The sequence below is a fragment of the Labeo rohita genome, chromosome 18, assembly GCF_022985175.1.
Source record: "Labeo rohita strain BAU-BD-2019 chromosome 18, IGBB_LRoh.1.0, whole genome shotgun sequence".
Lineage (NCBI taxonomy): Eukaryota > Metazoa > Chordata > Actinopteri > Cypriniformes > Cyprinidae > Labeo > Labeo rohita.
Window position 1 is genome coordinate 20011126 of NC_066886.1, and position 19918 is coordinate 20031043.

General features: G+C 36.8%; 1 protein-coding gene across 2 annotated transcripts in view; it reads right to left on the reverse strand.

The window, feature by feature from the left end:
• Positions 1 to 19918, reverse strand: part of lekr1 (leucine, glutamate and lysine rich 1) — a 137525-nt gene that overhangs the window by 66081 nt on the left and 51526 nt on the right. For both annotated transcript variants that reach the window (XM_051135539.1, XM_051135540.1), the window contains exon 6: positions 7359 to 7544. In XM_051135539.1, coding sequence (XP_050991496.1) covers positions 7359 to 7544 — 186 coding nt within the window. The remainder of the gene's footprint in view (positions 1 to 7358; positions 7545 to 19918) is intronic.

Below are 19918 nucleotides of genomic sequence, written 5' to 3' on the forward strand. Positions count from 1 at the left end.
GGTTTTGTATGATGACAGCATTCTGTATCTTCAGTGGCCTCAAAGTGTACTCAGACACTTAAAATCTATGTCATTTAATTATATAACAAACCTAAGAGGCATCTACAAATAAATGTTGTTAGAGCCTTTCTCAGAATCACTGCCACTTTTAATCATGTTTGCACTTATTTTTAACCAGCTGTTGTCAAGGATGTTTTAGTGGCTGTATGAAATCAGTTCCTCTTAAACCCTCACAGGACCTTGTGAACATGTTCCAATAACATTTAACAACCAGAATGTGGACAAATACCTTCCATACGGTCATGGAAACCTGGAAAGAGCATTCGGGAGCAATGTATTTCTCAGGCCTAGAAATGTGATGGGAGTAAAAAAAAAATCTAAAAAGCCATGGAATATATTTTTGTAGTTCTGCTCTAAACATATTGTTTTTATGTAGATCTTATAGTGTGTGAAGTTAAACCTGCATGCAAGATATATGGGGGTAATGCATTACAAGTAATGCAAGTTACGTAATTAGATTACTTTTTTAAAGTAACTAGTAAAGTAACGCATTACTTGTTAATTTACAAGGAAATATCTGAGTGACTTTTTCAAATAAGTAATGTCAGTTACTTTGTTTTTTCATTTATTGACTGACAGCTCTCCTGCCCCTATGTTGAGAGAAACTGGGAGTAAGATGTTACTTGCATTTACTCATCTCACTCGCAATCAGTATTTCTCAAAAAAAAAAAAAAAAAAAAAAAAAAAAAAAAGGAAGCAGTGAAATACAAACTCAGAATATGGCACAAATCTGCAATAATTAAATATGTTAAATAACACAAATCCTTTGTGTATTTAATTCCATTTTATTAACCAATGTTTTTGCTGCTGTCCTTCGATGACCTGTGTTCTTTTGTAAATACGTAAATTTACTTTTCCTTCAGCCTGAGGCAGATTCATTTCACTTTGTGGAGTGAAAGGGCTTTTACATTTGCTAAAAGTGTAACTTTGTATATTAAAAACAAACAAGAAAACCATGCCTAGATTTAAAAAGTAATGCAAAAGTAACATAGCACATTACTTTCTGTAAAAAAGTAACTAAGTAACGTAATTAGTATACTTTTTAAGGGAGTAACGCAATATTGTAATGCATTACTTTAAAAGCAACTTTCCCCAACACTGGTGATGTTCAATTCATGAGTAAATTGTTATTTCGAGGGCAGTTCATATTAAATAAATTAGTCAAACTGTTTCACAAAATGGCTTAAATTATTATAGAAGCCATTTGAATTAAAATAAAGGTAACATTTTACAATGAGGTCTCATTTGTTTACATTAGTTAATGCATTAACATGAACTAACAATGAACAATACATTTTTACAGCATTTATTAATCTGTGTTAATTTAGTTAATAAAATGTTCGTGTTCATGTTAACAGATGTTAAACTGCAATAATGCAATAACTTAATATTAACTAAGAATAATAAATGCTATATAAATATTGTTTGTATTAACTAATATAGTTAATTAATGTTAACAAATTAAAATATGAAGGGGCCGAAAGTCTGAAAATGAAAATTGACTGTTTAAAAAAGATGGAAATATATATACTGTGTGTGTGTGTGTGTATATATATATATATATATATATAAATTTAATGAAATGGTACATTTCTCTCACTTAAAATGGATACTTTTTGAAATGAATTATACTCAATAAACATCTATAATGTCAAAATGACTGTAAATATATATTGGCCAAAAAAAAAAAAAATCTATAAAATGTGAAAATGTAATTCACGTAACATTAATTACATGGTTTGTCATATGTACTATAAGTCAAATATACTGTGCAATATGAATAAAATTAAACTGACTAACTACATTAGGTAACACCAACAACCTTTAAACTTTTTTCTAAAGATTTTCCTATTGACTACAGTATAGTTGAGCTATATTTAGAGTTACAGTTATGACTGTCAATGGTTATTAATAATGCATGGATAAACAGTTTCAGGTATAACTCTACCTATGAACAAATATCAAGAGATAAGATCAACCAATTTGCATTAAAAATTACTGACATTTACAAAGGTATCAATTCAACAAGCAAGAACACACTGTCACAAATGTAACAGCAGTCAGGAGACACACACATGTCCCATCAGTGTTTCAGTAGATGAAGTCGATGAGAGGCTGCCCTTTACTGCCACCGACCAGAGCAAGTCGTTCTGACCTCTCTCTCTCTCTCTGTCTGTCTCCTCCTTCTCTCCTAATGATTAGCATCATAAACCACAGGACAAAAATACCCGAGAGAGGCTGTGAGACTTCAGAGATCCAGAGAGAAATGATTTGTAAGACGCCAGTCTAATTTTGAAGCACATCTCCTGAGGAAAAACACCACAGAAAGCACAACAACGTCTTTACAGAACGAAGAGACAATAATTAGGCCATTGCATCATCTCTGTCAAAACAGCAGCTGCAGAAAGAGAGATAGAGGGTGTAAAACCACAGTAAATTACGGGAAACAAATGTGTTTGTTTCTAAAGGAACTGGGGGCCAAGCCATAAACACCTGAAACCACAGTCCAGAGGAAGCGGTCATTCTGTTCTCAAACTGTTTGTGCTGGCAAGCAGGTCCGCTAACTCACAACAGGATGTATTCCAGAACTGCATAAAGGCCGGCGGGATCGTTTCACCACGCGGTCGGTCCAGAGGGCTTTTATTCAGAGGAAAAATGGGCTGTTTTGTTCTGTCTGTTTGTTGGTGAATTGGCTGTCTGGCTGGCTCTGAGAGGCTGAGACCGGTTAAGGTGACGTTGTGCTTTTTCTGGTGAAAGTGCTCTCTACTGCGCTGCCAGTGTCAGTCTGACATTTTCTTGATGGGGGTAAAAGAGTGCCTAGTAGGAAGAATTCGTCTCTTCAGCAGCATGCTGACAGTTTCTTTCTGGTCACCGTAACATGAACAGGTGAAATACAGAGCAAGGTATAAACATATACACTCTTTGTTATGCTCACTTTTTCTTTCTCTTTTGCCTCGCATGGGATGGAAAATCTGTCTGCTCCATTTATGAGTGTAGGGCAATGAGTACTTCTCCAAGGACAATTTTTATGTTCTTTCATAGCTAATGTTTTTTTTTTCTTTTCTTTCTTCATTTATATATCAATTTTGTCTCAGAAGGTTTCTTAAAATTCTTTAGAAGAAAAAAAATTAAAATAGATACAAATGACACAAATTTTGAGAGAATAGAGGCTGAAAATGAATGGCAACGGCACAGCTCAGATCATTTGGTCTGGAAAGAGCTAGATGAAAAATGTTTAGAAATGACCAGTTTTGATACACTTACTGTTCCAAAAAGCTTGGGATCAGAATGATTAATCAGAAAAAATAAAATAAAATAAAATAAAATAAAATAAAATAAAATAAAATAAAATAAATAAATAAATCAAAGGTGACAGTAAAACCATTTCTATTACTATAAAAGATTTGTATTTCAAATAAATGCTGTTCTTTTGATAATTATATTCATTAAAGAATCCTCAAAAATATTACGCAGCACAACAGATTTCAAAATGTATAATTACAAGTAATGATTTTTTTGAGAGCAAAATCAGCATATTAGAATGATTTCTGAAGGGATCATGTGCCATGAACACTGGCGTAAAATGGCAGCTGAAAATTCAGCTTTGCCATCACAGAAATACATTTATTATTTATATTAATATTTCACAGTATTACTGTTTTTACAATATTACTGTTATTACTGTTTATAAAAAAAAAAATAATAATAAAAATTAAAAATTAAAAGCATTAAACTTTACATGAAGTTCAAAAGGTAGGTTCGGGAGAAGCCTAAATCATTCATTCAATCATTCAATCATTCACTGCTACTTGTTTCCAGCCAAAATATCTACAAAATAAATCAACCAGGATTTTCTAGACAGGTAAAAATTATTGTCTTGTTTTCAGAGAAAGAGAGAGTTTTTGATTAGAATAAGCAAAACAATCTGTCAATGCGGTAAGCAAAATAATCTTACCCCACTGGCACTTAATTTTTAAATTATTTTTTTCTTTTTTCTCTGACAATATTTTTTACTTGTCTATAAAATCCTTCTTGCTTTAAGATTTTTTTTAGATATTTTGGCTGGAAACAAGTCAAAACAACTGCAAAAACTGCAAAACAACTGCATTTTTTTGCAGTGCAGAATAGGTGCAAACTAATATTCAAATATTAGATGTTTACTAAGATTCATAACATTTAGTTTTTATATCAAGACTGAAACATGTCATCATTATTTCGGTAGTGACAAAAGGGAACACATCATCCTTTATTTGGGGGAAAAAAAACTATATTTTAGTACAGTTATGCAAATTTTTGGTATTTTAGTATGTTTTAGTATGTGAGTTAAAATGAAATAAAATTTTATTCCAAGTCTATGGAGCCATGGAATAAAAGAATTTTAAAAAAGGTAAATTTGATTTTATATTTCAAAATTCTGACTTTATTCTCACAATTCCAAAATAATACCTTACAATTCTAATAAGGAAAAACAACTCATCATTCTCTCTGTTCCCCTCGACTCAGAATAGGAGTTTATATCCCACATTTCTGCCTTTTTTTTTCCCCTCAAAATGGACAAACTCACTATTTTTGAGTTAAAAAGAGTTATAAAATCCGAATTAGGAGATATAAACTTGCATTTGCGAGTCAGAATTGTGAGATAAAATAAATAAATGTTACGTTAAAACGTTAATAGTAATAGGATTAAATAATATTTCATGCTGTAACTGTAGGGCTAATACAATATGTCCCCTATGAACAGCAGATGTGAATATGTTGTAGACCGATTGTTTAAATCAAATGTATGCTTTAAAAGTAGAGTAATCATAGCAGTTTTCATCCATAGTATGTACGTTTAAACGTATGCGTTTAGCTTCAAATGGCGTCTTTAAGGACAGTATTCTATAAAAATTATTTACATTAACATCATTTTGACATCAAAAGGCACACAAATTGTTTGTTTCTCTTATTTCATGGATTTTACCCGTTTACCTCCACTTGTTACCAGTGTTTTTCTGCAACCACTATGCACGCGCAGCTGCAAGTGACGTAACTACTCCAAATTGGTCTACAAGCAGCAGTCATTGCGCCGTCCCAACAAGATCCCTCCACCTCCATATCGCCTCCTGTACTTGTTATTTTCCGATATGTAGTACCACAATGGGGGGGTTGAACTCAGAGCTCAAGCCAAGCCTTGGGTTCAAGCCTCCATTGAGGACAGCAAGCCAAGCTTGTTTACCATTAACCATCAGGACTGGATGGACTCGAAACTTGTGAAACAAATCTCTAAATCTAGTCTCATTTAAATAACTGAATAATTTGTTAATAATGTGTGATGTTTCTTCCTTTAAATATTAAGCCCTGTTTCTCTCTTTGTTTCAGAGGCATCTCCCATCAGGCTGCTCACAGGGGTTAGGAGCTGTTAGCTTGCTGACAAGGGTAACATTTCACAAGTGTTAACTGCACCACTGAGAGTTTCAGTGGCTCCATAAAGAAATAAGCAGGGGGGTTGAGACTCTTACCCCTAAACACCTGCCTAACACAAACATCACTACACAACACAAACATCACTACACACTCAGCACCCCACAAACACACAAAGACAAGAACTGAAAAGCTGAAAGCTGAAAGCTGAAAACTGAAAACGCATGTGTGGAGACTGACAAGGTGTGAGACTGCAACTCCAAAACACCTGTCCAACATAAACACATGTAAACACATCACACCAGATGTAAATGGATTTCCATGGATGATGCACATGCTGAACAAACATGAAAAACACAAAGAAAATGAATGCAAAAACTGCTGAACACCTGGATGAGAGGTCCTGAGCATTGTAAATGTATTATTATTACACTCACAGGATTCACACCCAAGGATTCTGCATCCTAAGTCCAGTTCCATGCCAGCTGAGCTACTGAGCAAGCTTGTTATGTTATGTTAAACATATGGAGCTGTAATCATAACTGTGTACAAAAACGATTACAAGTTGATTTTTGTTGAGAACTAATATGTACTTATTGGTACATATTTTGCGTCTTGCAAAAAAGTTCCCATAGGTATGTGTCACGAGTCTGGTCCTGATCTTCGGTCCATTCGAAACCAGAGGCCGCCTTGCCACTACACAGACTGTTGCACTACACCCTGGACTACCTTTCCCATGCTTCACCTCACTTGCCAGGAGTGGGAGGCCCGCAGAAGGATCACCAGAGGTGGCAGCTGAGGCTACAGAACCTCCTGAGGCGGTATCGTTCACTTCAGCTCTGGTCCCGGTAGTGGCGCCCACTTCTGAACTCTTGTTCTGCACTTTTCTGGCCATGGAGGCCACTTATGAACTTTCTGCCTGTCCTGTCATGGCTATGGAGGCCGTCAGTGAACTCTCTGACTGTTTCACTGTGTCTCTGTCTCTGTTCTGTGTTTCAGATCTGTCTGTCCTGTCTGCTGCGCCCTGATGGGCTCCTGCTCCGTCTGTTCCACCCTGGTGGGCCCCTGCTCTGTCTGCTCCACCCTGGTGGCCTCCTGCTCTGTCTGCGCCACGCTGGTGGGCACCTGCTCCGCCTGCTCCGCTGTGGGTGTCTTCTGTCCTGCTCTGGTGGTCCCTAGCTCACCCTGCTCTGCTGGTCCTGCCTCAGTCCTCCACATGGACCTGGCCCTCCAACCCTCGCCTTGTCTCTCCCCCGACCCACCGCTCTCCTGGACTGTCACCTTGCCACTACACAGACTGTTGCACTACTCCCCAGACCTTTCCCATGCTCCACCTCACTCACCACGCTTACAGCTGCAGCCAATCACGAACTGCATAAATACGAGGCCCTTCCCACTATTCTGGGCCGAGCAGCATTTAGCACTCGTCTTGCTTTACAGAGCCCTTTCCTAGTTTCCATGTCTAGTTATTTCTTGTTATCTAGTTTCGTCATTTGTATCTTGCCTGTCGTGGATTTACACTTTGTCTCGTCATCACAGACTCTGTTCGCTCCTAGTATGGACTCAAGCCTGCCTGTTTGGAATACCCGTTTGCCTCGCCCCTTGGATTATGTTCGCTGTTGATCGACTTTAGCCTGTGTCACGGAATACTCTTGTGTCTTATTGTATGTATACCCGTTTGCCAGTGCTCGACCCAGCCTGTTTTTGACCATGTTTCTGTCTAATATCAATAAAGGCTTGTGTGTGGATCCGCCCGCTCCTCTCCTCGTTCCCTCTGTAACAGTATGTTTCTGTCATGGGATCAGGTAATTTTTTAGAGTGTGTTAATGCAATTCTGTTTGGTGCTGCTAATGGCAAAAAAACACACTTTACCTTTAAACTGTGGTTATACACACCCTGTATGAGAAACTGTGCTTCTTGGTTTTGGTTCTGCAGTAGTTTCCGGGTCTGGACCTGATTCTCCAACTCTAGCATTTGTTCTTTTGCTTCACCAAGACATGACCTCAGGTTCGGCACCTCCACCTGTAGCCTCTTCAGCTCCGCCTGCAACCTGGTTACTTCCTGCTTCAGATGAACACACTCTGAAAAAGAACAAATTTGTTAAAGTGGTCAGAGAGAGGAATCTCTGTTTACTTGTGTTTTGCATATTTCCTTTTTTTTCATAGTTTGTAGTGGCAATGCTGTGCACTAACGTCAACCACATTCAACCCTGGTTTAATGTGCAGTATTCCAGAGAATAATTCAAATGCAAAACAGATTCTAGACAAAAATTAATAGCGATAAAAACAAGATGCCTGAGCGTAAACTAATTTGACCTGTTGGAAAGACAATGAGTTCACTGAAGTGCAGGGTAATCCAGTCAGCATGGTTCCCACCCTCTAAAGCAGACTGTATAATGACACAGTAAACAGGCCATTTGCATGGATGCTGGTAGGCTAGTTTTAGACTGTTTGGGGCAAAGCTAAAAGTACATAAACACAGTAGGCTAAAATATACAGAAAACATTACTATTATTAGTAGTATTTTAATTATAAAGTATCGATACACAGGCCACACGATACAAAAACACTGTTTTCAACAGTGACAATTAAAATACAGCTGCAAGCAGCTATTACCAGGGTTCAAGCACTTTAAGGCATTTAAGCATATAACAAGTCAACGATTTAAAAAAGCATTTTAGGCACAGGTAATTTGCCATAGAAATCTACATTTTTTAACGTTTATGACTGTTATAGCACCAGCTATGGTTCGATCTCCCTAAAACTTTGCATGCTTGTTTAGAATCACCTGTCTCATGTGCTCACCAGGTTTTGTGACATTTTGAGTTTTTTTTAGGCTTTATGGGCTGTTGGCCTTTTTTTGGACAGGTTCGTTTTCTAAATTACACCACCATAGCTTCCAAAGGAGTAAATTCCAACACCTAGACCTAGAGAGTCCAGAGAATTGCACTGCAGTGTTTTTTTTTTTTTTCTAGATTGAGTGAAAAACCTAGGACTAGGTTGCACAAAATATTTTTTTTATTTACATTTCTTCAACCATTTAACAAACGGTTTGACAGCAGCGGTTCTAGAGGCAAAGTTGTTCGGAATGAGAAGGTCTATCATATGATACGAATATTGAGCGCATGTGTGAAAAAACGCGCAATAGACAATTGTTTACACCCTTAAAAAATGCGATATCGCCCCCCCAATGGCTGCCCGCTGGCAGCGTCTGAACAAAAAGCTGTGCTTGAACACACCGCACAGACGAGCAAGATAACATCTGACTCAATATGTTGAATTGGGTAAAGTCCCACCGACGTGAGCCCGACAAGAGCCGACGTGTGGAACACACCAAACAAACTAGCCCAACAGGCAGGCTGACCATCAGCTTGGTGTGTCCCGGCTTTTAGGGCCGTGATTCAACCAGGCCCATGAGTTTCATTCCGATCAACCTCCGTTAAGCTTGTCTAATAGGTGCTCAAATTTCATTGGCCTACGGTGGCCATGTTTTTTGAGGTACACAAATGTCCTCAAGACCATGCATTAATAGAACAAACGGGTGTGTAGTAATGGCAGTTTTTATATTTTTTCCCTCTTAAAGCACCACCAAGTGGCCAAGCTTCGCAACTTTTTTCACATGACCTCAGATTCAGCTCTTACATACGCAATGTGAGTTTGGCGAAAATATCTTATTCTGTTCAAAAGTTATAGCCGTCAAACATTGTGCCATTACTTTGCAACGGAGGGTTGAAAGTTCAACTTTTTTTGATAATTATTGGCACTGGTTTAGTTCCGATCAAGTGAAAAATCTAGGACTTGTTCGCAAAAGTAGGTTTTTCAAAAAATGCTAAATACCCGAGAATTTCACCAGAACACTTGATTGTGCGACAAACCGTTTAGGAGTTATGAGTGATTTCGTACTTTTGATTGCTGTAGTGCCCCTGTCAGGCCCTACTGGGGTGAGCCTTGGTGACATTGTAGATAGTGTGAGTACTACCATCCCTCCAAGTTTTAAGTCTCAGCAACTTACAGTTTGGTCTGCTTGATCAGTTTTACATGGTGATTGCTGATCCCTGGCTATTCCAACAATTTTAGCCCTAAAAACTATTTTACTGGAACTGATAACAAACATGAATTAAAACTGTTTAAAAGTAAATCTGAAAATATTTATCATACTATATATCTGTATAAAGAGTTTGATCAGTAAATCAATATATTAAAGTGTAAAGTGTCCTAATACTTTCTGGGCATTACATATAAAAGTGTGATTTGATCTGATTTACCTCACATACATTATCATCCCATCGCTTTAAGTACTTCTTTATAAGGAAATTGTGAAAGCTTTAAGATTCATCCACTCAAAGTGACACAAGAAATCAGTCACCCGAGAAGGTAAAATACGTAACTCTAAAAAATCTCACACAAGTGTATGTGCATGGCATAACAAAGATAACAACAAAACGAATTCTCTGATGGGTGAGAAAATACCAGAGAACTTTTAACAACAGCAGCGGGTGCAGTATTTCACGTCAACAACACAGACCAAGTGCTTGCACATAAACAGAGCTAAACAGAGAGGGAGCGGGGGTGAGAGAAAGAGAAAGAGAGAGAGGCTGAGCCTCTGTCTGCTGACTGATGTACTTCGGGTCATGGGGCGGTTACCATCAGCTCTGTTCCAGCTCAGTCCCAAACCTGCTGTCTCATGCACTTGAACACACATTCAAACACATTCAAACCCTACCTGTATCTCTCAGCTGACTAAGCACCTGAACAGCAGCTGCTAGTGCTGACCGAGCCTGAGTTAGGGTTCAATGAACGCTTTGGATAAGACTTGTTAGCATACTGCATAATGTGTGTGTACGTGTATAGGGGGAGTTGCAATATAAAGCTCTGCCCTGTGTGAGTGTCTGAACTTGCTTTTGGTTTTCCCAGCATATATGAACAGTAGGGACACGTCTGTAACAAGACTACTGAACGCTGCCTATACAATTTTGAAAATGAAAGTATCATTAACCTTGGTTAATTTAAGTAAGAGTTACTAGGGTTGCTATCTGGCACCAAACTGTAACCATATACTTAAGACTGGAATGGAGATCATATGTAGAAGTTTAGGATTTGGTCATTGATCGAGCACTAATCTGAAGATTCAGTGTCAGCGGTATAGTATATGACTGGTGTAGTATGTGCACAAGCTAAGTCTTGTTGAAGTCTGACGCATTCGCTCCAGCACAAACCACGGCAGACGGTGTGTGCACCTCAAAGGCATTGGGAGGCGTTTATACTATATGCTCGGTTGCACTATTCTCTACAAACAATAGGCAGCAGTGTGGAGAAAATATCAGCCCAAATTCTAAGAATCCTCAGTGAAAAGAATTAGTTTGCTGAACTTTTGTTAACCCTACCAATACTATTTGATGAACTATTTACTGTCTATTAAAGAGATGGCTCTCCCACAAATAAAAATTGTCATAACTTACTCATCCTTGTGTCACTGCAAACTATAACTTTATATATATCTATATATATACACACACAGCTGCAATCCAAATTATTTAACCTCCTTGATCTGCAAGACATTTTGCGTTTTGAGAACAACATTTTATTAAAAAAGTTCAACAAAGGCATCAGTAAACTATTAGAGAATTTTTATAAATACACATTTGAGTGATTCGGAGAACGTAACATTGATGAATCATGATAAAATTCAAATTGGCTCTAAACATTCATGTTAAAAATTATTCAACCCCTGAAAGTTAAATTTGGCGCAGAATCTTTTATTCTTTAAAACCACCAATAGACACTGTCTATAAGTGCTCAGAAGCTTCTGTCACGTCTCTACTGCAATTTTGGCCTATTCTTCACCTGAAAAAGCTTTCAGATCACTGATAATCTTTGGTTTTCACTTTGCCACTGCTTTCTTCTAATTCAACCAAATATTTTCAATGAGAATTAAATCTGGAGACTGAACAGGCCACTCAAGTACATTTTATGACTTGAGTAGATTTAGATGTATACTTTGGGATGATTGTCCTGCAGGAAAGTCCACTGATCATTAGCTTCAGTTTGGTATCACAATTCTTGCCAAAAAAGAATCCATGATGTCCTTCATACAGTCATGATTTCCACTGCAACAGCAGGTTGGTTCCAAAACATTCTAGTTTGGTCTCATTACCCCATAAAACATTATTCCAGAACTGCACAGGTCTCTCCAAATTCATTTTAGCATACCCAAGTCGGCCTTTTATGATCTTGTTGGCCAAGACTGCTGTTCGGCAAGGTGTCCTGCCATTAAGCCTGTTAGTGTTGACCAGTTAATGATGCTAAAAGTTTTAACATATTAAAATGCAGTGCAGTTTTATTAAATTATTTTATTATTTCTTTACATCAGAATAAATTAGAATTCATTTCAGTTTAAAAAAGTAAAAAAAAAAAAAAAACATGCTTTTCATGTTGTATATATGAACTACATTTTAATGCATTCTTGAATGGAGTGTCTATTTACACTAAGTGCAAATAGCACGCCTTGTTGGCAGAGGCTATTTACACTAACTTCTCCCACCAATTGTGGTAGTCAACACTACAAAAGACTCTTACCAAACATCAGTTCTGATGGCATCGATGGTAAAGCTTGTGCTGTAGTGTTTCTGACGTGATTGACCTGAGTTCGAATCTGCCTTTTGCCAAACTTTTTATTTCTCCCTTTGCAAATCTCATATCACATCGCAGAGGCATTTATTTTCAACAAATATGAAGGAACTAATCAAAAACGGTAGGTGTAGGGAAGGCTTATATTGTGCCAATAAGGTGGCATCTATTCATTTATTTGCACTTAGTGTAAATAGCAACTATGGCTAAGAAAATATGTTATTTACACTTTTTTTGAATCAATCAAGACAAAAAAAGACCAATGTCATTGACCCATTGTCCCTACCAGTTTTACTAAGCTAAAACATACTTTTTTTTGTTAGAGCTAATGATTAGCATGAAGCTAGCAGCAGTGGAAAACAACATATACAAATGATGTTCTGTTCACCTTTTTTTCTGTCTTCCTCTGCTTTGCTTTTTATACCTTTCTACTCTCATTTCATCTCCCCCTCATGTCTCACAACCGTGGAAAGCAGACAGACAGGTAGCAGCGCATAACTGTTGCACCCACACCCATCGGTTTGGCCTTTACCCACGCACACACATATGCATTTCTGCACATAAACAAGCTGTCTTTTTGAGCAGAGCAAAACCTACACACACAAACAGCCACATATGGCATCCAAGAGTGCTTTCCATCAACTGAGTGGAGTGGAGAGCGTGTATATAAAAATATGCATGCATTACACGTGTATGCTGAAAGACAGGTAGAGGGAGGAAGGAAAAGCAAAGCCTAAACACTCCTTAGGCTACTGTAAACAAAATACCTGTCCGTTGGTTCAAAGGATTCTAGCCTTTTGTACTCACTCACCTCTCAGTGACACACACACGCACGCACTTGCTGGAATTTGGCAGCTTTGTGGAACGTGCAACAGGCAGAAGGAAGGCGGTTCCAAACGTTTGTGGGGAGGAGGAACACACCCCATGGGGTGAGCGAGAGGTTAACTCACCCTACGGCACCCAAATCATCTGCTAACCAAAACTATGTTGAACAACAACAAGTATGCATGTGTTAGTATCAGTGCATGAAGTGATTTGCATGTCGATGTATGAACCGAACAAACGGCTTTAAACATGCAAAAACTCTTAACACATAAGCACAAACATGCAAGTCACAACAGAGCCAGTCTGTTAAAAACTAAAAAAAAAAAAAAAAAAAAAATTACTCATAATCTTGCCCACACCGTAACACTCTATTCTCACTCTTAAGGTGTGGTCACATTAAATTTTGGCAAAATTTAGCAGGCAAAAAGGTCTATTTTCCACTGTCAGTGATGCATAAAGCACAGCTCACGCAGAATTCACTTTTTCAGCAGCTTTCATTTAAGTCTTGTTCACACTGTCAGTCCAAATCCTAATTTGTGGATATGCATATTTCATAGCATGTGTGAACAGCAAAAAAAAAAAAAAATTAAATAAAATTTAAAAAATCACATGAAATCAGATTTTTAGAAATCCGTTACGAGCTACATACATATGTGGTTTAAAATCGTTTTCAAAAGACATTTTTGGAAATCTGACCATTCAGGTGTGCGTTTGTGAAAAGCAACTATGGTCGCAAGTTCTGTCATTACCAATAAAGTTCAATAGAAACAACGGCATAATTACCTAACAATACTATTGCAAAACGCACCCCTGATCAGAATAGCCTTAGCTTTTTCATGTTCTCATGCCACGTAAAACGTAAAGACGTCAGACGTTTTTGTAGAAAACATGCTGATAGTCTTTGCTGAAACAAACTTGAGTTGTTGCGAAGTGCGAGTTAATTGGAAAATGACAACATACTGCTAGTATACGCAACTTTTTGAGTTTTAAGACTCAAAAGCACAGAATAAAGCTACATGCATGCCAGCCTCCCACATTTCTGCCGCTGCCTCATAAGACAAAATAGTAAAAATACATAAAAATAGGGACTTTAAGCAACAGCTTGCAAAGGAAAGGCTACGATGACCAGAAGCAGCCTACGCTGTTATGCCGCCATTGTCAAGAATGTAAAAATAGATACTTTTAGCCGAGAACGTAAAAATACCGTAGGTAAGCAGCAGTCACTGATGGAACACCAGCAGCATTACACGTCATATTGCACGTTCATGACTTTAGCTGTTACTTCTTGACATTCTACTGTAACCATCTACAACGGGAGAACAGTAGTGACAGATTGGGTAGGTAAATATTACGTCTTATGGTATATATCACTGCAATTCCATATTATAGTACACGATTCTGCAATTAGCCTTTAATTTGATATGTTTTAAACTTAAGCTACAGTGGGGGAAAAATTATTTGATCCCCTGCTGATTCTGAACGCTTGCCCACTGACAAAGAAATGATCAGTCTATAATTTTAATGGTAGGTTCATTTTCACAGTGAGAGACAGAATAACAAAAAAAAAAAAAAAAAAAAAAAAAAAAAAAAACGCATTTCGAAAAAGTTATAAATTGATTTGCATTTTAATTAGAGATGCACCGATTGCAAATTTCTTGGCCGATTCCGATTTTACAGTAAGTGTGACCTGCCGATTCCGATTTTTGCCGATTCCGATTTTTTTTTTTTTTTAAAGAACTGTAATGAAAGTTGGAGTCCATTTCAAACTTTTGATTTTTTTGTTGTTTTTAATTAAATACATGTGAGGAATGAAAGATTGGATGCCACAGATGATTTTGCGGAGTAGGTGGTGGAATTTTCACAAAGAAAACCGTATAATTTAATAAACACGAATATCTCATTGTAATCAAAAAGTTGATTGATTGACATGAATTCAGCGATCTGCTACGCCACATTAGAGAGCTTGAAAAACACATTATTGCAAGATGCATTGTTTGTATTTTGCTATAACTGACAGATTTTGAAAGCTGAGACTGTGTTTTACATTAAAAGTATCAAAAGCACAAAGCTTATTGCTATTATTGGGTGGCTGGTGCACTACAAATAAGCCTACTGAATCAGGGCTCGAAATTAACTTTTTTACTTGGTAGCACTGGTGCTCCCAACTTCAAAAAGTTAGGAGCACCAAAAAAAATTTAGCAGCACCAAATGAATATTAAGGTTGTATTAAATACAACTACATAACCTATAGTCTACAGCCTAGATATGTTATGTAGACTAATTTGCGCACATTGGGGAGTCGCTCTCTAAACGTGGGGTATTAAAATTGCTTTTGAATGCGCGCGCGCGTTTTACTTTCGGTTTCGTTTTAACGATGGCGCTAAACTCTCGGCGGTGCTGAGCGTGCATTCTACAATACACGACATTAATTTAACAAAACAATTTAACAGTGGTGTTCGACTGTGGAGAACGGCTGGTCATCAAGGGCCATGAATTCCATAATTTTACTCGTAATTGCTTTGGTCTTCTCACTGCTCATCCCAGCAAAGGATAGTACAGGCTGCTGACTTGTGGCTGACGAGCTTTGACTCGGACTCGGCGCGCTAGCTTTAGCCACTTTCCCCTTTTAAAACTGGGCATATTCAGCTAAATGATAGTGTTTTAAGTGTCTTATTAGGTTTGTTGTTCCGAACGTTTTTGAGCTTGTTCCCCCACGATGTATTTTTGCTTTACAAACTTCCACACCAACGACATGTTAACACCAGACTGTGAGTGTGCGTGTAGCTGTGACGTAATTGCCTGCGCCGCCGCTGGCAATAAAAGGATCAGCGGACGTGAGCCTGACCGGCCGGTCACCGATCTGGGTCGATCATATGAAAAATCGGCCGATTCCGATCACTAGCCGGTCAATCGGTGCATCTCTAATTTTAATGAGTGAAATATTTGATCCCCTATCAATCAGCAAGATTTCTGGCTCCCAGGTATCTTTTATATAGGTAACAAGCTGAGATTAGGAGCACTGAAAGAAGAAGCAGAAACAATCAGTCAATCAGATTCAAACTCTTCACCATGGCCAAGACCAGAGAGCTGTTCAAGGATGTCAGGGACAAGATTGTAGACTTACACAAGGCTGGAATGGGCTACAAGACCATCGGCAAGCAGATTGGTGCGCAAAGGGAAGAAAACACAAAATAACTGTCAATCTTCATCAGTCTGGGGCTCCATGCAAGATCTCACCTCATGGAGTTTCAATGATCATGACAACGCTGAGGAATCAGCCCAGAACTACATGAAAGGATCTTGTCAATGACCTCAAGGCAGCTGGGACCTTAGTCACCAAGAAAACAATTGGTAACATATTACACTGTGAAGGACTGAAATCCTGCAGCGCCCGCAAAGTCCCCCTGCTCAAGCAAACACATGTACAGGCGCGTCTGAACATCTGAATGATTCAGAAGAGAACTGGGTGAAAGTGTTGTGGTCAGATGAGACCAAAATCGAGCTCTCTGGCATTAACTCAACTTGCCATGTTTGGAAGAGAAGGAATGCTGCCTATTACCCTGTCAAACATGGAGGTGGAAACATTATGCTTTGGGGGTGTTTTTCTGCTAAGGGGACAGGACAACTGCACTGCATCAAAGGGACGATGGACAGGGACATATATTATCAAATCTTGGATGAGAACCTCCTTCCCTCATTGAAAATGGGTCGTGGATGGGTATTCCAGCATGACAATGACCCAAAACACAAGGCCAAGGCAACAAAGAAGTGACTCAAGAAGAAGCACATTAAGGTCCTGGAGTGGCCTAGCCAGTCTCCAGACCTTAATCCCATAGAAAATCTGTGGAGGTTTGAGTTGGCAAACATCAACCTCGAAATCTTAATGACTTAAGAGAATCTGCAAAGAGGGATGGGACAAAATCCCTTCTGAGATGTGTGCAAACCTGGTGGCCAGCTACAAGAAACATCTGACCTCTGTGATTGCCAACAAGGGTTTTGCCACCAAGTACTTAGTCATGTTTGCCAAGGGGTCAAATACTTATTTCACTCATTAAAATGCAAATCAGCTTATACCTTTTCTGAAATGTGTTTTTCTGGATTTTTTGTTGCTATTCTGTCTCTCACTGTTAAAATAAACCTACTATTAAAATTATAGACTGATTATTTCTTTGCCAGTGGGCAAACGTACAAAATCAGCAAGGGATCGAATAATTTTTCCCCCACTGTAATTTTAATGGTCAGGTAGCACTTAGACTAAAGATGATGTGAAGCGAACAATGTAAGTATTGCTTAAACATACTCATAATCCATCATTTGTACTTATATAAATGGCTGAATGCCGCATCAGGGTATGTCGAAAAATTCCCATCTCATGTTCTCCCTCAACTTTTACCTTTTTTGTTAAGGGTGTTTGATCTTTTTTGCATGTTCACTTTGCAAATACTGTGTCGGTGCTTCTGCAGCGATGCAGGATGATTTTGAAATGATTTTTGAAGTTGAGGGAGAAAATACGGTCTGAGTTTTTCAACATACCCTAACTGTCTTAAGCCAGAATACAGAGCTCAAGGACTGCAAGGTAAGATGAGCGTTTGAGAATAAAAAGTATTTAAATTGTATTTTTTTATGTAAATAACCAATTGTTTCGCTAGATAAGACCCTTCTTCCTCAGCTGGGATAGTTTACAACCGCATTTGGGATCGTTTGAAGCCGCAATTAAACTGCCTTTTGGAAGTTCAAAATTGGGGGACATTTTTGAGAATAATAATCAAAATGTTCTCAACATTTTGACTTTATTCTCAAAATTTCAACTTTATTCTCGTAACATTTTGACTTTATTCTCGAAACATTTTGACTTTATTCTCGAAACATTTTGACTTTATTCTCAAAATATTTTGACTTTATTCTCTAAACATTTTGACTTTATTCTCGAAACATTTTGACTTTATTCTCGAAACATTTTGACTTTATTCTCGAAATATTTTGACTTTATTCTCGAAACATTTTGACTTTATTCTCGAAACATTTTGACTTTATTCTCGAAACATTTTGACTTTATTCTCATAACATTTTGACTTTATTCTCGAAACATTTTGACTTTATTCTCATAACATTTTGACTTTATTCTCAAAACATTTCGACTTTATTCTCAAAATTTCAACTTTATTCTAGTAACATTTGGACTTCATTCTTGTAACATTTGGACTTTATTCTCAAAACATTTTGACTTTATTCTCGAAACATTTTAACTATTCTCGAAACATTTTGACTTCATTCTCAAAACATTTAGACTATTCTCGAAACATTTTGACTTCATTCTCGTAACATTTTGACTTTATTCTCGAAACATTTCGACTTTATTCTCGAAACATTTAGACTATTCTCAAAACATTTTGACTTTATTCTCGTAACATTTTGACTTTATTCTCAAAACATTTTGACTTTATTCTCGTCACATTTTGACTTTATTCTCGAAACATTTTGACTATTCTCGAAACATTTTGACTTTATTCTCAAAACATTTAGACTATTCTCGTAACATTTTGACTTTATTCTCAAAACATTTTGACTATTCTCGTAACATTTTGACTTTATTCTCAAAACATTTTGACTTTATTCTCGTAACATTTTGACTATTCTCAAAACATTTCGACTATTCTCGTAACATTTTGACTTTATTCTCGAAACATTTTTACTTTATTCTCAAAATTTCGACTTTATTCTTGAAACATTTTTACTTTATTCTCGTAACATTTTGACTTTATTCTCAAAATTTCAACTTTATTCTCGTAACATTTGGACTTTATTCTCGAAACATTTTGACTTTATTCTCAAAATTTCGACTTTATACTCGAAACATTTTGACTTTATTCTCAAAATTTCAACTTTATTCTAGTAACATTTGGACTTTATTCTCGAAACATTTTGACTTTGTTCTCAAAACATTTTGACTTTATTCTCAAAATTTCAACTTTATTCTAGTAACATTTGGACTTTATTCTCGAAACATTTTGACTTTATTCTCAAAACATTTTGACTTTATTCTCAAAACATTTTGACTTTATTCTCGTAAAACATTTTGACTTTATTCTCGTAACATTTTGACTTTATTCTCGAAACATTTTGACTTTATTCTCGAAACATTTTGACTTTATTCTCGAAACATTTTGACTTTATTCTCAAAATTTCAACTTTATTCTAGTAACATTTGGACTTTATTCTCGAAACATTTTGACTTTATTCTCGAAACATTTTGACTTTATTCTCGAAACATTTTGACTTTATTCTCAAAATTTCAACTTTATTCTCGTAACATTTGGACTTTATTCTCGAAACATTTTGACTTTATTCTCAAAATTTCAACTTTATTCTCGTAACATTTTGACTTTATTCTCAAAATTTCAACTTTATTCTCGTAACATTTGGACTTTATTCTCGAAACATTTTGACTTTGTTCTCAAAATTTCGACTTTATACTCGAAACATTTTGACTTTATTCTCAAAATTTCGACTTTATACTCGAAACATTTTGACTTTATTCTCAAAATTTCAACTTTATTCTCGAAACATTTTGACTTTATTCTCAAAATTTCGACTATACTCGAAACATTTTGACTTTATTCTCAAAATTTCAACTTTATTCTCGAAACATTTTGACTTTATTCTCAAAATTTCGACTTTATACTCGAAACATTTTGACTTTATTCTCAAAATTCCAACTTTATTCTCGAAACATTTTGACTTTGTTCTCAAAATTTCGACTTTATTCTCGAAACATTTTGACTTTATTCTCAAAATTTCGACTTTATACTCGAAACATTTTGACTTTATTCTCAAAATTTCAACTTTATTCTAGTAACATTTGGACTTTATTCTCGAAACATTTTGACTTTGTTCTCAAAACATTTTGACTTTATTCTCAAAACATTTTGACTTTATTCTCAAAATTTCAACTTTATTCTAGTAACATTTGGACTTTATTCTCGAAACATTTTGACTTTATTCTC